Genomic DNA, 21,246 nt, shown 5'->3' with positions numbered 1-21,246 from the left:
TTTATCCTATTTTTAATAAATTTTAATAATTATCTTAATATTTGTACAAAACTAAAAGAAAATACTATGAAATAAAGAAAGTATACAAAATAGTTAATGAACAGTTATGAATTATGAATAAAATTTAGGAGGTAACTAACGATATTATTGGCTCAGAAATCGGGAGTTCCCCTCTTTTCTTTCTTTATTCCCAAGCTTGGACACCTCCATTCTTTTTTTGAAATAAATAAAATCACTTAATCTTTGAAAGGTAAAAAAAAAAAAAAAAAACAAAAAACAAAAAACAAAAAAAAACTAATGCTCCTAGGCTCCTAGCAAATCCAACAATAATTAATGATTTTTAATTTTTATAATGTTTGCAATCAAGCAACTTCTATAATGTTTTCCCTCTGAGATGTAGAATCGGAAGCAAGAGTAGTGGCAGGAGCAGCACCACCGGTAGTTGGCCTATAAATATTTAAAAAAAAATCGTTAGATCATACAAATGTAGAACATGTCAAATTATTTTCTATATGCAATTTATTTATTGAACTCTTTTAAAATAAAATAACATTATATAAGAGAATATCAAAAATCATTTTAACTATTAATTCAATAACAATAGAAAAAGTATGAGAAGCCAATGAAATATTTATACAATGTGTACAATGGAGGTTTATGGAGTATTAGAGATATAATCATTAGTGTTATATTTTTCCATCAGTTGAAGCTTTTGGGATGAGTGGTATCATGACATGGTATTAAAGTGTTAGATCTGAAAGGTCAAGAGTTCGATCCTTAGTGAATCCAAAAATTAAACTAATTTTTCGAGTGAGTGCCATTGTACACATTGTACAAATAGTCCATTGTCTCCCTACCGGGATCCATAACAATATATAACACATTTTTTTGGGGTATTGCAACGGAAACTCAATTATATTTATATATATGACTTAAATTGGGGAAAAAAAAATATACTTACAGGCCAACAGCAACTTTGAATGAATCATAAATGAGCCATTGAGATCCTGTGAGTGTTCCAATCATAAATATACGAAGAGGCAGACCACGGGTTGCTAATCCCCATAATCCAAGCCTATTAACAGCCTGCAACAAATTAATAAACAAACTTGTCAATATTCTACATGACACCATATTTTTCATTCATAGAAAACAATTGAATTGAATACTATATATATGTTAGTGTTACTCTACTTACATCAGCAACAGTTGCCCCTTTAGAATTGTTGAGGAAAGAGACAAGGTTGTCAGCAGGATGAGAGACAAGAGCACATAATATTCCAGCTATGTATCCACCTGCAAAGCTCACACCAAGTTGCACCATTTTACTGCTTTCTTCCTTTGTTGTGGGAATCATATGCTTATATATCATCTCCACTGTGTTCTCGTATGAAGCAAACTTCATCATTGTATCTGCAATTATTACAAATTTAATTATCTTATTAAGTTACTCAATGTAACTAACTTTTACAGGCAACTTGAGTTAGTTGAGTGGTCAGTTCACTCGTCAACCTAAACAAGTGTTGGGTCAATTACTTCTATCCCCTTTATTACCACTTATAAGAGAACTAGAATACACACAAAACTTTTGTCATAGGAGATGTAGTTCTGTCCTTATTTGTAAGTTACAAGGTATGTTATTATTTATGATGAAATTGCTACTATGTACTATAACTTGCATGCGATTATTAACAGAGTATTGGATCATGATTTCAGACACCAATGAGTAAAGGAGTTTATAAGAGAGATGATCCAGGAGGGAATGCAGAAATGATGACTGAATTAACCATTTTCATACTTCATTACTTGATTACTGGTATCTAACTATTATTGGGACACTTGAAAGTATAGTTGTGTATGGATTGGATTGTATGAAATTCAAACCCAACCAAATTCAAACCAATTTGTGGTTTAAGAACCAAATTGGAACTGCTCTTTTTAAGTAAAACCGGTTTAAAAATCGAAAAAATAAAACCTGGTACCGGATTTTGTTGAACATAGCAGGAAATGTGAAAACTTGAGAGATTAAAAAATAAAAAAAGAACAAGAACCACCAACTTACATGGAATCTGCCGTCCCCACAGAGGTACAAGTCCCTTGTACAGCCTGAAACAACACCATATAGCAAGTATCTAACATGAGAAACATTGTGTTCATTCGTCCATTATCCAACATTAATATAAGAGCTTTACTTTTTAAGTATTAACAAGCAAAAATCTTTATTAAGCACTTTGTTTAAAATACTTAACATAATACGTATCAACATCTTAGTTATCATCTTCACGCGAAAACACTTTATATGCTAAATGATACGATGCAATGTTTCAAGAAAAATGAGTTTGTGTAACATTTCTTGTAATCAAAGCAATCAATATTTGTGAAAATTACAAGCATACCCTGAGACTCCTTCCGCTCTGACCAACTTAGGCAGGCCATCGGAGAGTCCTCTGGCGAAGCCAGGCTGAGTCTGAACTCGAACCTTGACGGCCTCAAAAGGACAGAGTGCAAGGCCAGCAATGGACTCGGAAGACGCCGAACCGGCAAGGTAGATGAGGGTCTTATACTTAGTTGCAAACTCAGGGCCAGCAAGATCGGAATAGTATTTCTTGAAGTACTCATAGAGTCCATATTTGAAGGCACCTTGGGCATGGTATCCAAGAAGGGTAGGTGCCCATCCCCTGAAAAATCCCCTAAGCCCTTGTTCCCTATACAAAACTCCGAATCCAGAAGAGATGCTCTTGTACTTAGCAGGGTCAATCTGAAATTATAATAATTTTCAAAGCCAACTATACATTAGTTAAATTAAAACTTAAGAATATATATAAAAAAATATGCACTAAAAATAAAACAAATAAAAATGTTCCACTCATTTTTTATATTTAGTCACTACTCATGTGAAGATATCTTTATACAAATAAGATAAGAAAAAATCATTATATGATAATTTAATTAAAATTAAAGCGCAGTGAAAAGGAGACTAATGAAAACAAAGATCACATTATTGATTGAAAAATAAAACAAAATATTATTTACACACTAAAATCAACTATCATATATTTGTATATAAATATATGTAGTTTAATTTAATTTAAATATATATTTTATATTTTAATATGTATTTTAAAAAATTTTTAAGAATCAGTAATTTTTAGTATTTTTTACTATTATTTGATCAATACAAATACTAAATTATTTTTAATAAATAAATTTTATTAAGTATGCAAACAATGAAAAATATAAATACAAATTGTATTGATTCATGTGTTATAAACAAATTCTGATAAATATAAGTACAAACTATATATTTTGTGTGTATAAAATTTTGTAAATATAGATACAAATTATTATTAATCAAATAATAAAAAATAATAATATTTACTAATAATGTACCATTAATAATGCATTTTATACTGATTTTAATAACTAATTTAGACATTTAGTTTACAATAATCTAACATAGTTAAAAATAAAAATATCTGACCTGCATGTTACATTTGACAAGGTCAAGAGGCGTAACGGCCGTGTGAGTGAGGCCACAGCAGAGGGCTCCCCCGACGGTGCAAGCAGCATAATACGCCGGCGAGAACATCTCAATTCGTCTTCCGGAAGGTTCCTTCGGAGAACGAATCATAAAGTTCTGACCTGAAGAACCTGATGACAAAGACGACAAAGAAGAGGAAGAGGAGGAGTAGAGGAAGCTGGGGATCAGAGAAGAAGAAGAATGGCTGCTTCTGTCTGAAACTGAGACAGCCATTGATGAAATAGTAGAGAGATTGATTCAACAATTAATTTGAGGAAAATATTATGGAAAGGACCACTTTCTTCTTTGAATTTTAATTTCTCCTGTTTCCTTGGAATAGATTCAATGCTTTTCTACATGCAACTACATACTGCCTCTTATTTATACTAAGAAAAAGTGCGACAGAATGTTTCATGTGTGAAATAAACTAGTCTATAACCGTGTTTGGCACGGTTCAATTGAGTTTTTTTTTTTTTTAATTTCCCTTCGCTAAATTACGTACATTGAACAAACTTATGTAGAATAAAGGAGTAGTACCCAGGATGGTTCTCTTACATTGAACCAAATTCTTAATGCACGCAACATTTGAATTCTCAACAAATTATTTTATTAAACAAATCATTCTGATTTATAGCATAATAATTAATCACAATTAAGTAAAATTAAACTACTTAAAAAAAAGAGAGAGAAATATAATATTTGTATACTCAATTTGCAATTACTAATTATATTAAGATATTCACTCATTTTTATTTTCTCTTTTTATATTTAAGTTGATATTTTAATAAATAGAAAATAATTTTATGCGTATAGATATAGATAAATATAGTTAATTAGATAGTAATAAAAAATGGAGTGCAAACGGAAATACTCTTTTAAATTAAAGTGGTTTTATATATACCGTTGAAACTTCAAAGGTTCCTTGGAGTAATGGAATCTTCGTCTCCATGTGGAGTAATGGTTCAATTGTGGAGGCATTCGTATTCCAGTATGTCACGAGATAGAAACGTCAATTGATGAAATATGATATCTTTAGTAATTAATAAATATATGACCCTAGTCAGATCTTTGAAAGATCAAATAGAATACTTATTATGCAAAGATAACATGCAGGGACGGATTTACTAAGGAAGTTGTGGGTAAGTGCTTCCATTACCATTTGAAAAATTTGTAAACAGTATATAAAGATAATATTTTTTTGTCCTTACTAAATGATTAAATTTAATTTCACTAAATTAAATTATTATAAAATTAGTTAAGATTCGAAAAAATATTATTTATTTATTGATATTTTTAAAAAATTAATTTTAATTTTGTTTGTCTGTATTAGTTTAAAAAAAATTAGCTATAAATATTATAAAAAGTCTATAATATAAAAGATAAATTTATAAATGATTATTTAGTAATATATATTTAAAAAAAACGATATTTGATTGTACTGATAATAAAAAATTAATTATTCTTTTTAAAATATGACCTAGTTAAAGAATAGAATTTTAAATTATATATTATTATTTAAATTACTAGTATTTTTAATTTGTTAGTTAGATAATTTAAAGATTAATCAAATTTTATAATAACAAAATATAATTATAAAAATTATTATCGTATTATGTTTATAATTTGTCAACTTTGTTAAGTGTACATAAAAAATCAGCACCCGATCATTTATATATTAAAATATAAAATAAATATCAAATATAACATAAATATATTGTTATTAATTTTGTGACTAATTTTTAGTGTACACATAATATTTTTTATATTTTGTCCTCACTATCAAAATTTTTTGAATTCGTCAGTCTTGGACTTATTATTTTTTTTACGCCCATATTGTGCCAAAAATATTCCATGTTCGATAAATCTAATAGCTTAGAAATCCGAAATAGAGAGAGCGCCTGATGAGAAAGAGAGAGATGCAAAAGGGAATATAGGTTTATTAAGATCCAACCCTCAAGGTCGGACTTTGGCCAACCTATTAACATTTCTCCCAAGGACATACTAGCTCATAAAAGGCAAAATCGAGATCATATTCAGGTAAGATTATGTAAATATTTAGAATAGATTTATATATTTTAGTCTCTCAAATCCATCTTTAAAATACTATAAATAAAGAGTTTATACATATTTAAAGTATATTATCTAATTGTTCTGGCCCAATCCATTACCGAGTCAAGTCTGGGTACCGAGGCAACGACCTGATGGGTCCTCCAACCCACAAATCTCCTCTTTTTTCCTCTTGGTCACAGCACATGGACAGTTGGAAGGAAGCTTCCAGAAACATAAGGGGAGGACCCACTCGAGCACAGACTATATAAGGGGAGGACCCTACCCTCCCCAGAGATATGTCACCTACCCTAACCCTAATGGCCGCTTAAGTACGGACACTGACTTAATCGTTGGAGTCTTTGCAGGTGGCCTCCTCTCGTCTCTAACCATGTCAGCTCGGAGAAATCCCATTCTTGGAGTCTATCCAGGTCCGGCTACCAGTGACCCACTAACCTTTGATACTCACCATATCCGACCCGTTCAGAACACGAGCCACCGAACATTGGCGTCGTCTGTGGGGATTGGCGTGAATGGATTTTCTGTTGGACCCGATGGACGAGCACGAGGAGGAGGAGGCACATGAGGAGGAGGGAACCCGCTTGATGAGTAGGTTAAACCTCCATGGCATCGTTCCGTGAGCACATGAGAACACATTCCCGCAGAGATGACCCACCCTCTAGCTCTCATGAGAGACGCCTGTTCGGGGCACGGGTGATAATAATGCCAAAATCATGCAAGAGTTGTGCCATTGGGTGCAGAACCTCGATAGAGAGCTAGCAACGAAGGACCTCTACCGTCCTAGCCCAAGTCTCTCTCGCACCCGATCTCCTCCAAGAAGGTCGGAAGCTCAGGGCAGAAGCCCTCGAAGAGATGACAGACACCGAACAAATGCCAGTCACAGATGACCCAGGACAGGTCGGAAGGACACTGGGAGACCTACCGAGAGAGACCAAGAAGACGACAAGAACCCATCATCATGGAAGCTACCCCTTTTCACTCCTCCATCTTTAAAGTCCGGCTACTGAAACATTTCAACAAGCCAACAGACATGAGGTACGATGGTACCCAAGACCCTCAAGAACACCTGACGGCTTTCGAGGCCAGGATGAACTTGGAAGGTGTCGGAGACGCAGTGAGGTGTCGGGCTTTCCCGGTAACGTTAGCAAGTCCTGTGATCCGGTGGTTTAACGCGCTTCCGCAAGTGTCCATTATGGCCTTCTCGGATATAAGTCGCAGTTTCTTGGCACAGTTTACCACACGTATCGCCAAGGCCAAACACCCGATCAACCTTCTCGGCATCACCTAGAGAAACGGTAAGCCAACCTGGAAATTTCTGGATAGGCTCAATGATGAATGCTTGGAAATTGATGGCTTAACCAACTCGGTAGCCGGCCTGTGCTTGACGATCGGCTTGCTGAATGAAGACTTCAGGAAACACCTCACCACTAAACCCGTCTGGACTATGCAGTAGATCCAAAACGTGGCAAGAGAATACATCAACGATGAGGAGGTTAGCCAGGTAGTGGCAGCCAACAAACAGCAGCCGACTAACCCACCTACTCGTCAGCTCGGGTACACTGAAAAACCAAAAGAGGCCCCCAAGGAAGGGATACCAGCAAAACAATTTTAAGTCGTTTCCTCTGGTGGGGAAGTTCACAAACTACACTCCCTCACGACCCCTATAGTGGAGGTGTACCAGCAATTTGCGGACAAGGAGATCCTGTCGAAGCCCCAGCAACTGAAAGATAGAACAGGCGGGAATAAGAACGTGTACTGCGACTATCACAAAGGTTATGGCCACAAGACGCAAGACTGCTTTGACTTAAAGGACGCCTTGGAGCAAGCCATTCGCAAGGGGAAGCTGACTGAGTTCTCCCAATTCATAAGGGAACCGAGAAAAAGGGAATGTGAGCGATCCAAAGAAGATCGCAGCCGGGTTGTGAAACCAAAGCAAACGCCAGCTGACAACTCCCCTATGGTAGTTGTCAACATCGTGATCAGGCGAGACGCGCCCCCCAAGTTTAAGTCGGCAACAAAAAAGGATGCCAAAGTCTTAGCTGTGTCATCGGGAAGCCACAGGACTCAATCTGAGGAGCCCCCAAGGATATCCTTTGGCCCGGAGGATCAACTGCTTCGTGAGCTTCCGGAAAACCCACCCATGGTGATCACAGCAAGAATCGGGATGGGCCTAGTCAAACAGATTCTCGTTTACATTGGCGCTAACTCAAATATCATGTTCAGAAACGTGTTCGATGCCCTGGGACTCAAGGAAACCGACCTCAAGACCCTCATAGGCCTTGAGGACAACTACAGAAAACCCGACGGGTTAATTACCTTTCCGGCCTGTATAGGGTCGGGTGAAGGAAAGAGGTTGGTAATGGCAAAGTTCGTTGTCTTGAGAGACTCCACAGCCTACAATATCATCCTAGGAAGGAAGACAATCAATGAGTTCTCATCCATAATATACACCAAGTTTTTAGCAATGAAGTTTGTCACAGATGCCAGAACCGTCGGTTCCATCAGAGGAGATCTAGAAACGGCCTTCGCATGCAACAACGTCAGTCTCTCCCTGAGGAAGAAGTCGAAGGAGGGATCTGGGTTTTCCTAGCCGATCTGGATGCAAGAATAGACGACAGACCAAAGCTGGAGCCCCATGGGGGCTTAGAGAAGCTTCGAGTTGGGAACACGGAGGAAAAGTTCACTTTCGTGAACAGAAACCTCCCCACAACCTAAAAGAGCCTCTCATGGAAGCTATCAGAGCAAACGGCGACCTTTTCGCTTGGACTCCCACTGACATGCCAAGGGTGGACTCCGAGTTCATGTCTCACCGGCTCGCCATAAAAACAGATGCTAAGCCCATAGCACAGTGAAGGAGGAAAATGTTGCAAGAAAGGGCTAACGAGGTAGCCAAACAGACTGCTATCCTGTTAGGCGCCGGATTCATCAGGGAGCTCGAGTACTCGACATGGCTGTCAAATGTAGTACTCATCAAGAAAGCCAACGGGAAGTGGAGGATGTGTGTCAATTAATTGGATCTCAATAAAGTGTGTTTGAAAGACTCTTTTTCCTTCCAAACATTGATGCCCTGGTTGACGCAGGAGCGGGATACCGGTTCTTAAGCTTCATGAACACGTACTCTGGGTATAACCAAATACCCATGCACCGACCTGATGAGGAGAAAATGGCGTTTATAACGTCAACTGGTACTTACTGTTACAAAGTAATGTCATTCGGACTAAAAAACGCCGGAGCAGCCTATTAAAGGCTGATGAACAAGGTTTTTAGCGATCTTATCGATAGATGTAAATCGGTTGAGGTTTATGTTGATGACATTCTGGTAAAAACTAGCGAGCCAAGTGACCTGGTCGGAAACCTAGAGGCTGTCTTCGAGTCTCTCCGTAAGCATAACATGAGACTCAAACTCCTCAAGTGCGCTTTTGCCATGGAGGCTGGGAAGTTTCTCGGCTTCATGATAACGCAGAAGAGAGTAGAGGGCAACCTAGACAAGTGTGAAGCCATCTTACAAATAACGAGCCCAGGGTGCGTCAAGGATGTGCAAAGGTTGGCTGGGAGGCTCGCCGCTTTATCCCGTTTCCTCGGTGCCTCGGCAGCAAATGCCCTCCCTTTCTTCAATTTGATGAAAAAGGGAATAGCCTTTGAATGGATCCCGGCCTGTGGAGAGGCATTCAGTCATTTCAAATGGATACTATCGGCGTTCCCTGTCCTCGGTAAGCCAAAAGAAGGGGAGACATTGTTTTTATACCTGGTAGTAACAGACCATACCTTGGTAGCCATCCTCATTCGAGAAGAGGGTAAGATTCAACAACCGGTGTATTTCATCAGCAAGGCACTCCAAGGAGCAGAGCTCAGATACACTAAGTTGGAGAAATTGGCTTATGCTTTGCTAACCTTGTCCCAGAGGTTGAGGCAATACTTCCAAGGACACCCGATCACTGTCAAGACTGTCCAAGCCATTCGCCAAGTGTTACAAAAACACGACCTTGCAGGCTGTATGATGACATGGGCAGTTGAGCTATCACAATACGACTTACACTACGAACCCAGGCACGCGATTAAGCCCCAGGCAATGACAGACTTCCTGGTAGAGGTAGTTGGTGATACACCCAAGAACACGAGCACATGGTGGAAGCTCCATGTTGACAGAGCCTCCAACCAAGCATTTGGAGGGGCAGGGATAATCCTCGAAAGCTCGGCTAGGATGACTTATGAACAATCAGTCAAGTTTGACTTCCCGGTCTCCAACAACCAGGCGAAATATAAAGCCTTGATTAGGGGTGGCAATGGGACGGGTAGGGGGTTGCATTCCACTACTACCCGCCCCCACCCCTACCTGCGGGTAGTAGGCTACTCTACCCTAACCCGCCCCCACGGGTACCGGCCCCTATAAAAATTAAATGACATTTTAATTATTACACATTCATATATAAATTAAGATACAAACTTAAAATTCATAACTAAATTAAAATACAAACATAAGATTCATACAATGTCAAATAACTAAATTAAAATACAAACATAAAGAAATTACATCATTAAAATATTAAAAAGTCTTCAATCCTCATTCTTGATCACTTTCCACATCTTCATCATCATTAAAGGTTTGAAGATCAAGATTTAAACCTAAAAATCAAAAGAGATGGTAATTAATAAACTAATTACTATTATGTAAAAAATTAACATAAATGAATATTAAGTAGTATGTCACCTTTATTCCCTAAAGCTGCCCACAACTAATTTTGGCCACACATCAAAGCTTCAATTATGCTTTCTTTGAGCTTTCCGCGATGAGGAGAAATCACACGACCACTTGTACTAAAAGCAGATTCAGAAGCAATAGTGGATACCGAAATGACATATATATCCTTGGCTATTTTTGCCAAAATTTTAAATTTCATTTGATTGTTCTTTCACCATTTCAAAACATTAAAGTTAGGATCATTTGGAGGATGAATTTACTCCTCAAGATAATGATCAAACTTAACATTCACACATGAACCCCTTGTCATCTTTCTTCTCTTAAGATATACCATATAATCATCACCCCCAAATAAGCTTGTATTTCCACTTTCATCAACTTCTTTTGTACCAACATGTGACACATCAGAACTCATTTTTTGATTGTATTCATTAACCAACTCATTACACAACTGATGAATTCTGTCAACTTGCTTGGAACATTTTATTGGATCTGGATACATTTTTTCAAATTGAAATTCAACCTCAACCATCTTGTACCTAGGATCTAAAACAGCAGCAACACCCATAATGCCATGAATCTCATCCCAATACTTCTCAAATTTCTTCTTCATGCTAGATGCCATATTAGAAATTAAAGAATTACTAGAAAGTTAACATTCATCCAATGAGACTTTTATTTTACAAACCAGAGTAAAATAAAGATTGGCAGTCGGAAATTTAGAACAAGAAAACAGTTGCATAACATCATAAAACAACTTCAATCTATCACATATTTCCTTGGCAAGTTCCCACTCCTCATTACTTGGCACAGTTTTATATTGGGGTTCCTTCTGCCTTAACCTAGGAAAGATGGCTCTATACAATAATGCAGTGTCTAACATGAAATAAGTTGAGTTCCACCTAGTCAAACAATCAAGAACCAATTTCTTAGTAAATAAAATCGCTATTTTAGCACACCAACTCACAAAAGTTTCGTTCCTTTTCTGCATTGCAGTCTAATACAATACACTACTACGAATCTTTTCAATACTTTTCTTAACTATACTCAAATCATCCATCACAATCAAATTCAATATATGAGCACAACAACGCATATGCAATAATTTACCCCCCAACATCAAGAATGAAGAATCTAGCCGCCCCAACAATTCATCTATCATAGCATCATTAGTAGAACAATTATCCAATGTAATAGTAGACAATTTTCTATCAACATTCCATTCTAACAATATTTTCATCAATGTTTGAGTAAGAACTTCACTTGTATGGGGACAAGGAACATAGAAAAAGCTGAAAAATAAAACAAACATGCATGTATTTTAGATGTCAACATACAAAGACAACACAATATATAGAAGTTTTTGAAGTTTTTGAAGTACCTAAATAAGCGCATTTGCAACTTCCACGAACTATCGATATAGTGAGCTATGACAACCATGTAACCTTTTTCTTGATTGGAAGTCCACATGTCGCTAGTTATTGCAACTCTACTATCATTTTCATCTATTTGAAGAGTTAACTTCAGCTTCTCATACCCAAACATCTTCAAGATGTCTTTCCTAACCCTGTTGCGACTAGACATTTTAAATGTTGGTTGCATTGATGCAGACGCTCACCTCAGTCCATGGTGGTCCACACAACAAAGGATACTCATGTAGGACAATCATTTCGGCGACACACTTTCTTGTCTTTGAAGGATCAAACACAAAGCCATCTTCATTTACCTTTTGCACCTGTGCTTGTTTTGCTAATTATTCAACAATTGATGATTGCCTTGAGTTCACCACTTTTATTCTCTTACAATAGCAGTCCACATAGTTTCTCAATGACTTAGTACCATTCTTCGGATTTGCATTAAGCACACTCTTGCAAAATTTGTATTTTTCCTTCCATTCACCTTCAACTTTTAATCGATTAAAATACTCCCAATAAGCACTCTTAACATTAGTCTTATTGTCACCTTCAACAGGAGTTGATCCTTCTGGATTTGAGGCATTATTATCCGTTGGTTGTGGAGTTTCTGAAGTTAGATTAGCATTACTCTAAACTTCAACTTCATTATTGGTAGGTGCAACATTATTGTTTAGTGTGTCTTCTTTAGCATTACTAGCCATGAAATTATCTTAACAAACCTACATTGCAAACACAAATCATATAAAGTATTTTTATTATATAAACTGAACACAAATTGACATAGAAATTGAACTAAACAGCACAAAATTTCAAAACTTTAACCCCATCAAGCCTGTAAGTTGCTAACTTTAAGCAGAAAAAATGACAAATTAAGTAAATGGTATTAAAGAAAAATGCAGAAACAAATTTGGTAACAGCTCTTTTTTCTTCAATCCATGCAGATATTTACTTTTAACATAACCAAAAATACAGATTGGCCTGACTAAGATATCATCAGACTCTGAAGCAAATCAAATTCGATTATTTACAAATCTATGTCCATGTTTCAAATATACCCGAAGCCGCACATTAATTTAATGAGAATAAAGTTAGAGAAAAGCTAGGCAAAACAACATAAAAACTTTGATGTCCAATGGAGGTAATATAGATTCTCAGTATGCCATCCTCAATTTTGAGTCATTTAGATTAATAAATAAATAAAGTAATGAATAAAAGAAGTACACTAGAATGCAATGAAAGAAAAAGTTATCAAGTTAGCAACAACATGCACAAATCATCTTAAATGATAGGTTGGAAAAACCAGCATTCATACAAAAGATGAAAAACCAGTACCAATCATTGAAACTATAGTTTTAAGCAATGCAATTCAACAGTACACCTTAAAAGAATGCAATTTAAATTCTTTTAAGCTCTTGCTTGACAAGATAGACAAGATTAAAATTCTTAATCAATCTTTCTCTTATGCAAATTGCCTGCATGCTCCACATTTTATGGACAACATGATAAATCTAAATAAAAGAAATTACCATATTAGTAGTCAATGGAATAGATACCTTGATGCCAATGTTTCTAACTTCAAATTTTTATAACCAATAAGCAGGATATGAACATTTCAGAGCCCTGAAAAAATATTATCTAAGAGGGCAGCGCAGAGACAGGGAAACTTACGTATTGGAGGAAGACGGTGAGAAAGAGGGATTCACTGGTTTAGTACTCAGTAGCTTCGGTAGTGCAGCAACGATGAGTAGGTTCGAGCGTTCGGCAGCGTGGCGACACGACGTCAACAGGACGACACCGTAGCGGCAGCGACTCGGCTCGGCAGGACGGCAGCGCAGCGATGGCGACAAGCTCGGTGGAAGGCTCGACGGTGCAGTGAAGTTGTGAAGGTGACCAGATCTGAGGTTTACTGGGGTTTGGGGAGAAGAAGAAGTGACTTTTCTTCCCTCTTCTCTACTAGGGTCGGGGATGAAGGGACACGTAAATGAGTATGAGGACAGTGGCTCAGTGGCTGTGAGGATAAGGAACCCTAAAAGTTTAAATTGTGTGTGTATATATATATATATATATATATATATATATATATATATATATATATATATATATGTACTTCGGGGTGGGTAGGGGCGGGTTTAGCCTGACCCCGACCCCGTCCCGCTTTGGGTCGGGTTTAAACCCGCCCCGACCGGGTTGGGACGGGTCGGATACTCTTGCCACCCCTATCCTTGATAGGGGGTTTGCTCCTAGCCAAAGAAGTTGGAGTGTCGTGAGTCGAGGTCAACAGTGACTCCCAAATCATTACCTCCCAGGTCAACAGGACATATCAAGCTAGAGACTCCTTACTCCAGAAGTACTTGGAAAAGGTGAAAAAGTTGTGCGAAGATTTTGAAGAAGTCACGATTCAACATGTACCCAGAGAAAAGAATGTGAGAGCTAACCTCCTATCGAAGCTGGCAAGCACAAAGCCAGGCATGGAAAACCGATCTTTGATTCAAGGGATGGTAAAGGAGCCGTCAGTAACCCTCTACATAACACAAGCACTGAGCCCTCCCTCGTGGATCAATCCAATCCTCCATTTCTTGGAGGACGACGAACTCCCGAAGGACGAGAAGGATGCTAGAACAGTAAGACGGGATGCGGCCAAGTACGTAGCGATACAGGGCAAGATGTACAAACGAGGGCTTAATCAAACGTCTTTAGCGAAATCCACGAAGGATGATGTGGCCACCATATCGGGAGAAAGGCGTTAGCCAGGAAGATTGTTAGAGCTGGATACTATTGGCCTTTTATGATGTCGGATGCACAAGAGTTCATGAGGAAGTGTAGAAGATGCCAAGAGAAAGCCAACTTTCACAAGTACTCGGCGGTGGAGTTAAGCTCAATGATGGCCTCCCGACCCTTGCTCAGTGGGGAGTCGACCTCCTAGGTCCGTTCCTGGCGGCTCCTGGCCAGGTTAAGTATCTATTCGTGAAAGTTGATTACTATATCGAGTGGATTGAAATAGAGCCATTAGCCAGCATATCGTCGGCAAACTGTCGAAAGTTCATGTGGAGACAAGTGGCCTCTAGGTTTGGAATCCCTCAGGTTGTTATCTCAGATAACAGGACGCGGTTCACGGATAAGAAGTTTGGCGAGTTCCTCTCAGGATTGGAGATCAAGCAGAAGTTCTCTTCAGTCGAACACCCACAAAGCAATGGTCAGGTAGAAGTGGCAAACAAGATCATCCTCCAAGGCCTAAAGAGACGACTAGATCAGAAAAAGAGCTTATAGGCAAACGAGCTTGCCTTGGTCCTGTGGTCATATAAGACAATGTCGTAATCTTCTACCGGGAAAACGCTTTTTCGGCTTACCTAAGGAGTCGACGCAGTAATCCCTGTGGAAATTATGGAACCAAGCCCAAAGCTGCTTCTTGGGGCTGTTGAGAAGGCAATGGAAAAAGACCTAATCGACGAAACCAGGTAGATGGCCCATTTTACAGAAACTATGTTAAAGCAAAAGGTATTTTTAAGGTACAATGCCAAAGTGCTAAAAATGAGTTTCGAACCAGACGACCTGGTACTACAACGAAACGACATCAGGTTACCTACTCTAAGAGAAGGCAAACTAGCGGCAAATTGGGAAGGCCCATACAGAGTAAGACAAGTACTCGGTAAGGGGGCCTACAAGTTGGAACGTTTGAACGGGAGTGAGGTGTCAAAAACGTGGAACGCAACAAACTTTAAAAGATTTTATTCTTAAAATACGACCCCGTGATTTAACGGTTTTTTTTTCATTATAAATATTTCGTTCATTACTGTTCGTTGCTTTGTCATCTTACTTTGTTATCTCGTTCCATTATAAATACCACGAACATTTGCATTTGTGTCATTTCACAAATTTTGAAGTTACATGTTCTCTTTATTTTTCCCTTCCACGGCTAACCGGGACTGATCACCCTAGAAGCCCCAGTCGGTGCAACGAGCACCATACAGGCAAAAGCCTATGGCCTACCGGCCAAACGATAAAGCTAGGAAATAGAGAGCTACAAATATTCTCCAAAGGTAACTAATTGGTCCAAAAACAATATAAAGCAAGTCGTGATAAATGTCACAAAATGAGGGCATCACATCGGCCCGGCAAGTCAAAGTATTACAACACAAGGGCATCACATCGGCCTAACAAGTTAAAGAAACAAATTAAAATTACAGGACAAGTCCAAAAATATCAAAGCTACGAAGGGGGTCCCGACTTCTTGGGGATGTCCACAATCTTTCCGTCCTAAACCATTTTGAAAGCACTAATCAAAGAAGTATCAAGATCAGGAGATGGGACAGCAACCTGGGCTTTGATCCCGTCCTCGGTAGCCTTGACAATCTTCCTGGCATCCCTCACAAGGTCTTTGTTCTTCTTCTTCAGAAAAGCGACCTCTTGCTGAGCAACCTGGGCCGACTTCTCGACCTCGCTGTGCTTCTCCTCCAACTCTTTTAATTTTTTCTCTAACTTTTTAACTTTGGCCTCAGCAAAAACGGCTTGTCCCCAAGCAGTGTTCAATTCCTTAGAGACAGTGAGGTCGCGCTCCACCAACCTATTGATCTCGGAAGTGTCTTCCTCCGCTCTCTTCTCTTTCTCGGTGAGTTAGGTTTTCAACTCAGCGATGTCCTTTTTGAGAAGCGCGAAGTTTCCCCTCTAGAGCCTGACACTGAGTCAGAACAGGCTCCACCTTTCGGGCAATGGCTGCGGCTCGAAGGAGACTGCGATAAGTCCACTTCACCTGAGCAGCGAGGTCCTCCTCCTGAAAGCATTCCTCAGTCCCCGAAAGGAGATGGGAATCAATAAAATGGCCGGCATCAAAGCTCCTCTCCATCACTGTCAAGGTCTTTCCAATAGGACCTTTTCGTTTCTTGGGGTTGGGAACGATGATCAAGTTAGGGTCAGCCTCAAAACCAGTCCCCTGCTCTTGGATCGGCTCTTCCACAACACCCCTCGGAGGATGATCGGGTTAGGCGCTACCAGAAGGCTGGGAATCACCTTGATCCTCAGCTGCAATCCGACCACTACCCTCGCCGACGACATTGGGACCCGGGACATCTGAATAGGTCGCTAAGGAGTCGTCGTCATCGCTCTCATCAAAAAAGTGGGCCATCAGCTCCGCCATGGTAGTCTTCTCGTCATCCATAGAAACTACAAGTAAAACGCAAGTAAAAAAGTCAGGAACCAAGTTTTTAATGAGAAACTCCAAAGGAAACGAAAAGGAAAGATGAATCGAAAGAACGGGGGAATAACCTACCGACATGGGCCTGACCAATTTCCTGATCACCCAGTAACAAATGGGGATTAAGTTTTGAGGGCCAAAGATCACCAACAAGATGTCGGCAATCAGGTGGTCCTCCTCGTGTAATCCATCATAAGTCACCTTTATTAAGTAGTCAGAGCCAGCCTCAAAGATCCAATAGGTGGGGATCCGCCTCTCTTCTTCCAGGGTCAGCCAGAACGGATGGTAACCCTAAACTGGCCTGACCTTAAAGAAGGTGCTTTTGAAGCCGTGGAATAAGTCCTCAAAACGCCCAAAGATCCTCTGGCCTTGCACGGCTTGGAAGGACATATACCCTTTGGTACACGAAATCATGATACACACACTTCTTCACAACTCCGTGTAGCTGACCAGCAAGTGCACTAGGTCGTCCAAGTAATACCTTACGTGAGTAAGGGTCGATCCCACGGAGATTGTCAGCTTGAAGCAAGCTATGGTCATCTTGTAAATCTCAGTCAAGCAGATTCAAATGGTTATGGGATTTTGATAATTAAAAGAGAAATAAAACGGAAAATAACATAGAGATACTTATGTAATTCATTGGTGGGAATTTCAGATAAGCGTGTGGAGATGCTTTGTTCCCTCTGAGCCTCTGCTTTCCTACTGCCTTCATCCAGTCATGCGTACTCCTTTCCATGGCAAGCTGTATGTTGGGAATCACCATTGTCAATGGCTACCATCCGTCCTCTCAGTGAAAATGGTCCGGCTACGGGTTACGTAGGGCTAATCATCTGTCGGTTCTCGATCGTGTCAAAATAAGATCCAATGATCCTTTTGTGCACTGTCACTGCACCCAGCACTCGCGAGTTTGAAGCTCGTCACAGTCATCCCATCCCAGATCCTACTCGGAATACCACAGACAAGGTTTAGACTTTCTGGATCTCAAGAATGCTGCCAATTGATTCTAGCTTATACCACAAAGACTCTGATCTCACGGAATGGAGGGCTCTATTGTCAGGAGAGGCAACCATGCGTCGTGGACCAGGAGACCAAGAGATATGCATTCAAGCTTGTTTTCTGGTAGAACGGAAGTGGTTGTCAGGCACGCGTTCATAAGTGAGAATGGTGATGAGTGTCACTTGATCATCACATTCATCATGTTAAAGTGCGAATGGATATCTTAGAACAAAAATAGGCTTGAATTGAATAGAAAACAGTAGTAATTGCATTAATTCATGAGGAACAGCAGAGCTCCACACCTTAATCTATGGGGTGTAGAAACCCCACCATTGAAAATACATAAGAACAAGGTCTAGGCATGGCTGAATGGCCATACCTCCCAAATAACATGAAACAATCAAAAAAGGGTTCAAAGACCTGATCCCAAGATCAAAGATGATCAAAAAATGAAAATACAATAGTAAAAGGTCCTATTTATAGTGAACTAGTAACCTAGGGTTTACAGAAATAAGTAAATGATGCAGAAATCCACTTCTGGGGCCCACTTGGTGTGTGCTTGGGCTGAGCATTGAATCTTTCACGTGCATAGGCTTTTCTTGGAGTTAAACGCCAACTCTGGTGCCAGTTTGGGCATTTAACTCCAGCTTTTATGCCAGTTCTGGTGTTTAACGCCAGAAAAAGGTCTCTGACCAGTGTTTTGACGCCAATTTGGGCCATCAAATATCGAGTAAAGTATAGACTATTATATATTGATGGAAAGCCCAAGATGTCTACTTTCCAACGCAATTGAGAGCGCGCCAATTGAGCTTTTGTAGCTCCAGAAAATCCATTTCAAGTGCAGGAAGGTCAGAATCCAACAGCATCTGCAGTCCTTTGTCAGCCTCTGAATCAGATTTTTGCTCAGGTTCCTCAATTTCAGCCAGAAAATACCTGAAATCACATAAAAACACACAAACTCATAGTAAAGTCTAGAAATATGATTTTTGCATAAAAACTAATAATTATATACTAAAAACTAACTAAATCATACTAAAAACTACCTAAAAACAATGCCAAAAAGCGTATAAATTATCCGCTCATCACAACACCAAACTTAAATTGTTGCTTGTCCCCAAGCAACTGAAAACAAAATAGAATAAAAAGAAGAGAATATACAATGGAATTCCAAAATATCAATGAAGCTTAGCTCCAATTAGATAAGCGGGACTAGTAACTTTTTGCTTCTGAACAGTTTTGGCATCTCACTTTATCCTTTGAAATTCAAAATGATTGGCATCTATAGGAACTCAGAATTTTAGATAGTGTTATTGATTCTCTTAGTTCAGTATGTTGATTCTTGAATACAGCTACTTTATGAGTCTTGGTCGTGACCCTAAGCACTTTGTTTTCCAGTATTACCACCGGATATATAAATGCCACAAACACATAACTGGGTGAACCTTTTCAGATTGTGACTTAGCTTTGCTAAAGTCCCCAGTTAGAGGTGTCCAGAATTCTTAAGCACACTCTTTTGCTTTGGATCACGACTTTAACCACTCAGTCTCAAGCTTTTCACTTGGACCTTCATGACACAAGCACATGGTTAGGGACAACTTGATTTAGCCGCTTAGGCCAGGATTTTATTCCTTTGGACCCTCCTATCTATTAATGCTCAAAGCCTTGGATCCCTTTTACCCTTGCCTTTTGGTTTAAAGGGCTATTGGCTTTTTCTGCTTGCTTTTTCTTTTTCTTTCTTTTTCTTTTTCGCTTTTTTTTCGCCACTTTCTCTTTTTCACTGCTTTTTCTTGCTTTAAGAATCAATTTCATGATTTTTCATATTATCAATAACATTTTTCTTTGTTCATCATTCTTCCAAGAGCCAACAATTTTAACATTCATAAATTTCACTATAAAAAAATATGCACAGTTCAAGCATTCATTCAGAAAAACAAAAAGTATTGCTACCACATTAACATAATTAAACTAGTTTCAAGATAAATTTTGAAATTCATGTACTTCTTGTTCTTTTGTAATTAGGAACATTTTTCATTTAAGAAAGGTGAAGGATTTATGGGACATTCATAACTTCAAGGCATAGACACTAGACATTAATGATCATGTAATAAAGACACAAACATAGACAAACATAAAGCATAAAAATCGAAAAACAGAAAGACAAGAACAAGGAAATCAAAGAACGGGTCCACCTTAGTGATGGCGGCTAGTTCTTCCTCTTGAAGATCCAATGGAACGCTTGAGCTCCTCTATGTCTCTTCCTTGCCTTTGTTGCTCTTCATTCATGGCTATTTGATCCTCTCTAATTTCATGGAGAATAATAGAGTGCTCTTGGTGCTCCATCCTTAGTTACTCTATATTGGAACTCAAATCTCCCAAAGAGGTGTTGAGTTGCTCCCAATAGTTGTGTGGAGGAAGATCCAATGAAGAAGAACTCGAACATCTAAAGAAGGATAGAGTCTGAATTGCTAATTGATGAGGAGTGTTAGTCCTTAAATAGAAGGAGGTGAGAGGGGGGAAAATTTTCGAAAACAATTGTTAAATAAAACAAAAAATAAATTTTTTAAAATAATTAAAAAAGGAATTTTGAAAAAGTGGTTTTCAAAAATTGGAGAGAGAAAGGTAGTTAGGTAGTTTTGAAAAAGATAAGAAATAGTAATTAGTTGAAAAAGATTTGAAAATCAATTTTGAAAAGATAAGAAGTTAGAAAGAGATTTTGAAATTAGAATTTAAAAAGATGTGATTTGAAAAAGATATGATTTAAAAAAGAAATGATTGAAAAATGATGAGCGGAAAATTTATACGCTTTTTGGCATTGCTTTTAGTATGTTTTTAGTATGTTTTAGTTAGTTTTTAGTATATTTTTATTAGTTTTTAGTTAAAATTCACTTTTCTGGACTTTACTATGAGTTTGTGTATTTTTCTGTGATTTCAGGTATTTTCTGGCTAAAATTGAGGGACTTGAGCAAAAATCTGATTCAGAGACTGAAAAGGACTGCAGATGCTGTTGGATTCTGACCTCCCTGCACTCAAAGTGGATTTTCTGGAGCTACAGAAGCCCAATTGGTGCGCTCTCAACGGCGTTGGAAAGTAGACATTCTGGGCTTTCCAGTAATGTATAATAGTCCATACTTTGCCTGAGATTTGATGGCCCAAACCGGCGTTCCAAATCAGCTCAAGAATGCCCGGCGTTAAACGCCGGAACTGGCACAAGAATGGGAGTTAGACGCCCAAACTAGCACAAAAGCTGGCGTTTAACTCCAAGAAAAGTCTCTACACAAAAATGCTTCAATGCTCAGCCCAAGCACACACCAAGTGGGCCCGGAAGTGGATTTTTATGTCATTTACTCATCTCTGTAAACCC

General features: G+C 38.6%; 1 protein-coding gene across 1 annotated transcript; it reads right to left on the bottom strand.

Moving 5' to 3' along the window:
- Nucleotides 1-52: 52 nt before the first annotated feature.
- LOC130954425 (mitochondrial phosphate carrier protein 2, mitochondrial-like) lies at nucleotides 53-3,887 on the bottom strand. Its single transcript, XM_057881162.1, has 6 exons — nucleotides 3,482-3,887; nucleotides 2,397-2,758; nucleotides 2,063-2,106; nucleotides 1,199-1,413; nucleotides 962-1,086; nucleotides 53-447 (listed from the first exon to the last, which is right to left on the bottom strand). Exons 1-6 carry the CDS (start codon nucleotides 3,752-3,754, stop codon nucleotides 363-365), a joined length of 1,104 nt encoding a protein of 367 aa, XP_057737145.1. The 5' UTR covers nucleotides 3,755-3,887; the 3' UTR covers nucleotides 53-362.
- Nucleotides 3,888-21,246: the final 17,359 nt, after the last annotated feature.

Source organism: Arachis stenosperma, chromosome 10 (genome assembly GCF_014773155.1).
Source record: "Arachis stenosperma cultivar V10309 chromosome 10, arast.V10309.gnm1.PFL2, whole genome shotgun sequence".
NCBI classification, from domain to species: Eukaryota; Viridiplantae; Streptophyta; class Magnoliopsida; order Fabales; family Fabaceae; genus Arachis; species Arachis stenosperma.
The sequence above is the reverse complement of the archived record's forward strand: the minus strand, read 5'-3'. Positions and strand labels throughout refer to the sequence as shown.

What these genes read in the sequence shown, in the direction of transcription:
- LOC130954425 (XM_057881162.1), bottom strand. Translation starts at nt 3,754, where the DNA reads ATGGCTGTCTCAGTTTCAGACAGAAGCAGCCATTCTTCTTCTTCTCTG. An exon ending in TTGTCAAATGTAACATGCAG is followed by an intron (nt 2,759 to 3,481) that starts GTCAGATATTTT and finishes TTATAATTTCAG; the next exon opens with ATTGACCCTGCTAAGTACAA. An exon ending in AAGGGGCAACTGTTGCTGAT is followed by an intron (nt 1,087 to 1,198) that starts GTAAGTAGAGTA and finishes AATTTGTTGCAG; the next exon opens with GCTGTTAATAGGCTTGGATT.